The 7582-nt window shown below is 44.6% G+C and overlaps 1 protein-coding gene across 2 annotated transcripts in view; it reads left to right on the forward strand.

The window, feature by feature from the left end:
• MUC13 (mucin 13, cell surface associated) overlaps positions 1-6616 on the forward strand; it is a 30200-nt gene extending 23584 nt beyond the window's left edge. The window contains exons 10-12 of one of the 2 annotated variants that reach the window (XR_011429213.1): positions 1275-1359; positions 3462-4205; positions 5333-6616. Coding sequence is in view for 1 of the 2 variants with exons in the window: in XM_070243682.1 (XP_070099783.1) it covers positions 1275-1359; positions 3462-3673; positions 5333-5340 (305 nt within the window). In the remaining variant the exon portion in view is untranslated. The remainder of the gene's footprint in view (positions 1-1274; positions 1360-3461; positions 4206-5332) is intronic. The other variant, XM_070243682.1, reaches the window with a different exon arrangement.
• The last annotated feature ends 966 nt before the right edge of the window (positions 6617-7582 follow it).

A 7582-nucleotide genomic window follows, 5' to 3' on the forward strand; every position in this document is an offset into this window, starting at 1 on the left:
AGAATAGTATATTCCAAAAAGGTTAGTGGTTGTTGGAGGGCAGAACTCGAAACCAGGTACTGAAATACTCAAATATTTTTATTTCTGAGCTATTTACTAGTTTAGGATGTCTTGCTTCATTCTCTCCTATGCCCCACCTCCACCAGATTGGACAATACTACATTATATTTTAAACTACTTTATATTTTAATTTTACATAATGAACTAAAGAGCAGTGATCCAAGATGAAGGAAATATGACTTCCATCTTCAACGCCTCCCAGCCAGCCACGAAGTTAGTGATGAGAAATGCTCTTAATTTCTACTGTACTTTGTTGCAAGGCTGGATCTGCTAAAGCCATTTCTTTCTTCTGGGCTTTCAGTGTTCACATCTATAAAATTAGAGGTTTGGACTGGATGACCTTTGAGGTCTTTTCCAGACTTAATGGTCTGTGGCTCCAAGAATCCAGGTTGGAGTTGACATATATGGCAGTTATGTAGCAGAAGGAGACAAAGGGGTCTAGAGCAGCAATGTCCAGTAGAAGTATAATGTGAGCTTCATATTTAATTTCAAATTTTAAAAATTCTAAGTAAATTTGTGAAAGTAAGGACAAATAGGTGAAATTGATTTTAATAACATTTTATTTCACTCATCAGCAATATTATCATTTCAACATGTAATCAATATAAGAAATATTAATGAGATATTTTACATTTTTTTTTCATCCTTTGTGTTTGAAATCTGCTGTGGATGTTACACTCACGGGCCATCTCATAGCCACATTTCAAGCGCTCAATAGACAGGCCAGATTTTGAGGAGGAGAGTGAGTGGCAATGAACCTCCAGACTCTTCCCTCATCAATTCTATCAAACCATTACCTGGCTCTTCTATTACTGACAAATTTAACTCCAACCTAGTTTCCCCAGCTTATCAGCAAGGTCAAGTAGGGTGGGTAGGCAAAGGCAGCAGAGGTAAGGAGGGCATATGGACCTCGGTTTTGGTCCCATCCCCCATGAAGCCCAGGAAGGCCCTACCACCATGGCCTTCTTTGTGTTTATGGTCTTTTATCTGGCAAGTCTGTCTCTTCTGATTGAGTTCTGAAGACAGAGTTGGTGTTGTGGGAGGAGAGGGTTAATGGAGGTTAGCCACCCACCCACCCTGGTCCTGGAGGGGTTGGAGACTAGAGCCTGATGGTCCTCACAGCCAGGAGCCCCTGGGAACACACGTGCCTATGCAGTAGACAGTAGGGAACTGCTTGTAGGAGGCTGTTCCTACTCTCCTCTTTTCTCTTTCAGACTTTAAGCTGATCCTCACCATCGTGGGCGTTATTGCTGGCATCCTCATTCTCAGCATGGCGATCACATTGATCATCTCAGCGAGGTAGGGAATGGAAGCGTCCCTTTCCAAGGGCATAGCACCACTGGCATTACACTCTGGTTCCCAAACACACCTGGCCTTTCCCAGGCAAGGGAAGGGAAATACGCGAGCCCTCTCTAATACCATTGACGTTTTTTTTCTTACCTTAATTTTCTTCTGATTATATAAGCTGTACATGAACATGGAAGAAAATAGAGAAATGTGTAGAGGAGCAGAATAAAAATTCACCCACAAAACTCCGCACCCTGACAAAAGGAACATTTTGGCATATATCCTTCCAGGGTTTTTTCTATCTTTTTAAATGATATTATATACATAATTTGTATCCTTCGTGTTTTTAAAAAATTTCGTTGACGTTTATTTTTGCTTAACACTATAACGTGACATAGCAACCATTTCCTGATGTCATGAGAAACTCTTTGTTAACAGTATTTAACTCCATTGATGTTGTCGAATATAATTTTCATCAGGTCACTCCCCTGCCCAGGACCTTGCTGCAAATGGTCCAAATTAGCCTCAACTGAACCCCCTGGGTTTTAAAAAAGTAGGAACTGTTACGTCTGCACGGCTGTTTCTCAGCTTTGCGCCTGAGGTGTTCTGCCTAGGAACTTAAGTAAGGTCCATTCATTTATTCAACACAAATGTAGATATGCCAAAGTTCCCTCCACTAACAGAGAAAGAGAGCACTGCTATCTCTGTTCCAGTCTAAATGAGCCAAGTGGGGACCCACTTTGATGAAAACAAGCTACTTTTTTATAACATTTAGCTCATGTCTTATATTTTGGCACAATAGGTGTTTTTGCACCATAATGTGAGAAGATAAATAGATTTTAGCTTCCTAAAATATGTCGTTTCTTCTTTTATTGTATTTTGATATTAACTCTTCCCCAAAGACTTAGTTATAAGGACTCAAAGCTGGGCAAGGGGAATGTGTCTTTCCCTTTTCCAGACAAAGGGCCAGAACATTGCATTCTGGAGCAAGCTCGTCTCCTCCTTTCTCGGGAGGACTGGCTGACTGTCCTGGGTCTCCAGCGTGCAGGGGCTGCTGTAAAACCTCGTGACCCTGTGACAGCCGGACTCTCAGTTCCTCCTTCCTGCTTGCTGCAGAGGAAGGTTTGCTCCCAGCTCAGCCTCAGATTCATGATTCCTGGGAACACACCAAGAACGATAACGTCTTGCCCATTTTAAAGGGAAGGAAGCCTCTCCTCTGTCACCTTAGACAGGAGTGTTGTCAAAGGGCAGGACCCTTTTGTGGGCTTGGCTGGCCATCAGGGTCATAGGGTGAGTGGGTCTTCCTTTACGACATCCCATTGTGACTGAGGCACAGGTGACTGTCACCCTGAGAGGGCCTTGTGGGCGTCACAGATGCAGCAGGCCCTACGCCCCACTCCAACAGTCTAGGGCACTGCAGGGACAGGACGATGGCCTGTGGGCTGGAAGGAAGGAAGGGTCACCATCAGAGTTAATCGGGGGCAGATACCCCCCTGACCCTACTTCCACTTGACTTTGAATGCGTACACCTGAGATCCTCGAGGGCCTGCGGCAGAACCGGGAACATTCTATTCTCCTTTGAAGACATCTATTCCTGGAACTCAGTTTATTCACTGAGGTGCTTCTATAGATGTTGACTTTGCCTGAATGAAAAATTACATCACTAATCATCTTTTCTCTTTGATTTCTATTATTTCCGTAAATCCTTCAAAAGCACCCTTAAGAATACTCACATTATTAGCAGAATTTGCATGAGACCATGGAACTACATGGTGATATTGGACCAATGTTAACTTTCTGGTTTTGATGGTTACATGGAGCTTTTGGGGAGACTGTCCTTAAACTGAGAGAATGCACACTGAATGAAGTAATGAAGAATTGTGGGTAATGGGGCATCCGATCAGCAACTTACTCTTAAATGGTTCGGAAATGTTAACAGTTGGGGAATCTGGGTGATGGATGTATGGGAGCTCTGTGTAACTTTTTTTTTTGGTAACTTACGTGTAAATTTGAAATTATTTCAAAACTTTAAAACGTTTTTTAAAAAGAATACTAACATCCGTATCAAGGAACTTTCCGCTCCTGTCAGATCCTAATTCCTTTACTGATTACAGATCAAGGAACAAACAGAAGAATATTGAAGAACAGAACTTGATTGACAATGAGTTTCAAAATCTGAGACTGCAGCAGACGACAGGCTTCAGCAATCCAGGAGCAGACAGGAGCCTCTTCCCGAAAGTCAGGACGAACATCTCCAGAGACGACCAGCTGCAGAACCCTTATGCCAACCAGAGAGGCTCACACAACCCTTATACAAACCGGAGAGGTGCGCCCCGCCCTGACTATTAGGGGAGTCAGTGAGCTTTGTGATGGGCCTTTCTGAGTGGAATGCCCCAGGGCAGAGTAGGGACCTGGCTATTGTATCTTCACCAACCGGGGCTGCCCCCAAAGGCTTTTTTGTTTTCTTTTTTTAAATCAAAAGAGAAAGATCAGAGGAAGCTCCCTGCTATGGTAAATAGCCACCACTTGGGCCCTAACACTGACCATCTCGCTGACTTTAGACACGTCACTTAATTTCTCTGGCCTTCTATTTCTTCAGCTGTAAGAAGAGCAGCTTAATTTAAATGCCCTTACGGTCCCTTTAAATTACAAGTGTCTGTGGACATGACTCCAGTGGTTATGATGACGATTCCCAGGCTGTTTAAGGGCCTAGGATCTAGTCAGGCCTGGGAAGGACTGTTGCATGACAACGTGGTTCTGTGGGGTCCTCTCCAGCCAGCCCATGGAAAGGCAGGTCTCTCCTTTCCTCCCTGCAGACTTCGAGGCACCCTGATCAATTTCTAAAGAGATAAGGCAAGGTAGGCTGGTAGTATTTTATCTCCCTGGGGGCGACTTTCAAGGAGAATAGCCTGTGCTCTTTAGATGTGTATTGATAATCGTAGCCGGCATTGCTTAGTGTGATCCGAATGAAACGCTGGAGGGAGAAAGCCTGTCAGAGGAGACTCTTGCAGGGAAGAGAAACAAGGGACTGAGATGGAAGGAAGGAGAGACGACGAAGGCAGAGGAGAAAGGGGCCAGAGAAGAGAGGGAAAAGAAGGGGGCAAGGAGAGAAATGATTTAAAAAAAAAAGGAAGACTAGGCAGAAAGGGAAAGAAGGTAATGGGCAGGAGTATGCAGAAGAGTAGAAAACTGAAGAGGATGGAAGAGGAGGAGGACACAGGCGGGTGGGGAGGGGCTGAGGAGGGAGGCATGGGCTCCACGCTCTGCACTCTGCGTGCATGTCTCACTTCTGCAGACGGCCCAGGGAGCACGCCGCCCTTTGAGGATCTTAATGCACTTTGAACATTCTGGGAAAACCCGACTTATTTTTATTTTGAAATTCCATGGCTTATTTTGCACATAAAGTTTCCTCCAGTCATGGAAGTCTAAATGTTTAATGTGTGTACAAAGAGATGACTTGCACAGAATGCATCATATTGCTTAGACACAGGGTCTAGCAGCAATAGCCAAAAATGGACACCCTGTGGGAACGCCTGTTGGCATCATCATCTTAACCAGCAAACTCGTTAAAAACTTCCTTTCTTCCTTGTCAGTGGAGCCCTTACTTCAAGTGTAACCTTTAAAGAGAGCCCTGTAGTGGTACAATAAGCATGAGATTTAGAGTCAGACAGACCTAGGTTCAAAGCCATGCCCTTCCTGTTACTAGCTGTGTGATCTTAGACAAGTTACTTGACTTCTCTGGGCTTGTTTTCTCATCTACGAAACGGACAAAATGAATCCTACCTTGTAAGACAAAAATCAAATAAGCTAATATATATAAAGAACTTAGCACAATGACAGATTCTGATTTGCATAATAGTATTCAAATAATGTTAATTAAAATAATGTTAATAATTTATGAATCTAAATTTTCGTATATGTCTCTGTTGGAATGCTTCTTTTCTGAGAGTTTTTTTCCCCTCTCTCTTTCTCTCCTTTTGTCTAGAATGGTAGAAATCTTGAACCATCCATGGCCCTCAACCCAATGTAAGCTTTTATTTTGAGTGTTTAAAAGACTGATGGAGAAGTGAGCAGCCATAAAGAACTGGACTTTGGTATGTTTCTTCCACCCAACGTCTAGCCTCTCTGAATGGACTCGTGGCCGTTTGCTATGAATACAGCCTGTTTGCTAACTAAGTACCTGTGAAATTGAATGCACGTAGATGCTATTAGCACTTGCAAGATAGTTGATTTTCTCCAATCAGTACAATGTTTAGGTTTTTTTTTCCTTTCGGGGCAACAACAACCAATTCCAAGCCAGAGGAAAGCACCCCGACGTTGTTCACTGCTGGGAGAACGTTGCTCTTGAATTGATAGCCTGCAGATAAATGACCCAATTCTGGGAGACTCCTACCCTCAGCTGTGGAGGTCCCAGAGGACGGGAGGAGACACTGTCCTTTAAGGTTCTCAAAGTTCATCCTCTGACAAGTTAAAATAGCTGTGCTGCTTCTCTCCCTCAATGTGGGGATTTCATTACTTTGGAACCGCCAGACAGCTTGTGACCTGGCCTCACACCAAGAGGACAGAAAAGACACTTCTCTCAGCTTTTTGGGAGGAGTGACCGGGAGGCTAGGACATTTTTGACGTTTATTAGAAGGCCTGGACCAGAAATGTCCGCTGTGGGCTGCATTCTAGAGTTTTTGAAATGCCAGTAGGTGGGAGAGGCAGGGAGAAAAAATGTGACCAGGAGTAGGAGGAAGAGAGGCAGGAGGGAGCTGTGCTGGGAGGATGAGTCAGGGAGGAGGTACCCAGGATGCACCTTCGTCCTCACAGTGTCCTCCTCAATGAGCAAATGGGCGCTTCCTCCATTCATGCCTTACCCAAGACTCAGAGCCTAGGAAAAGGCCAGAAGACAAAAACGCCAGGAGCAACAGCTTGAAGTCACTTTGAAATTGCAGACATTCTGTCTGGCTGCTGGTGAGAGAGGAGGCTTGTGCTCTGGATCCAGATGTCAGCCTTGTGATGCAGATTCCAGAGGTATTTCCCACCCCCCCCCACCCCCCACCCCCCCAGGCCTCTGCCTTGGCTGGTGACAGAAGCTTAGCTGTGGCCACCAACACACACACAGCCAAGAATGGGAGCAGCCACATCCAGCACAGGCTTTCTTTCCTGTTAACAGTGTCCTTGTTTATGTCTCATGTCTGGTCCCCTTGCAAGTTATTTTTATTTGTTATTATTATTTGCTCTTGACTGTTAACTGTGAAAGGTAACAAATAAAGTATCGTTGGTAGATGGTGTCCTTCCTTGCGTTCGGGGTTTTGGTGATGCATGGAGCAGTAAGTCTCACTTTCAACAGCAGCCATGTCACAAGGCAAATTGGATAGATTGACATCCGCTATCCCCATTAGGGGCTGTTGGATTACCCAAGGTAATTTTTTAGCAGAGAGTAGATATTTTTGGCTGCTTCTTCATGCACATCCCATTCCGCACCCATTATGAAGCAGCCAATTATTTTGGGTGGGACTGATCTGATCCCCAGCTCCCAGGAGTGGGCCTTGGTTGGCCCAAGCAATCAATAGGATCACAACCCTTCCTTGCCACAAAGATTGACCTAAGAGTGAGCAGGTGGCATAAGTGGATGCAATTAGAATAAAGCCCAGATTTTGGTAGGAGGCTCTGGAAGAGAAACTCTGTTCTGGAGAGTGGGCCTCTGTTCTTGAGGATGGGAGGCCTCAAACTGCTTCAGTTTTGCTGAGCTGACACGTAGAGGAGGGCAGAGCTGAGAGAACCACGGAAAAATGGAGCTGGAGCTCTGATCAGACTACAGCTGAAGCCGCTGAACTTTACTATTAGGCCAGTTTGAGTAGTTGTTTCTGTTTTTGCAACTGAAAGCATCCTCATTGATACTACTTGAGTTCTCAAGGCTAGGTGGTGAATGGGACAAAAGAAGCTCCCTTGTACGAGCCCACAGTAAAGACATTACCATCAACGAAAGAGTGAACCGCTGCAGACAAAACAACACTGTGTAACTTGTCACTGCAGACTTGATTTCTTACCTACATGCTATCTCCTTTACATTTTAAGAAGATTCGAGATTCACTGTTAGATTTAGGCTATTTGAACCTCTTTTCTAAAGAGTCCCACCTCCCTTGTGCCCCTCTGCACTAGAGCACGCCCACTTCCATTGCTTCTCAAAGGTCCCGGGCCATACAAACTCTGAAAGTCTTCAGAGACTTTCATCGCAGTTGTTTGAAAA

This window comes from Equus caballus, chromosome 19 (assembly GCF_041296265.1).
Source record: "Equus caballus isolate H_3958 breed thoroughbred chromosome 19, TB-T2T, whole genome shotgun sequence".
NCBI classification, from domain to species: Eukaryota; Metazoa; Chordata; class Mammalia; order Perissodactyla; family Equidae; genus Equus; species Equus caballus.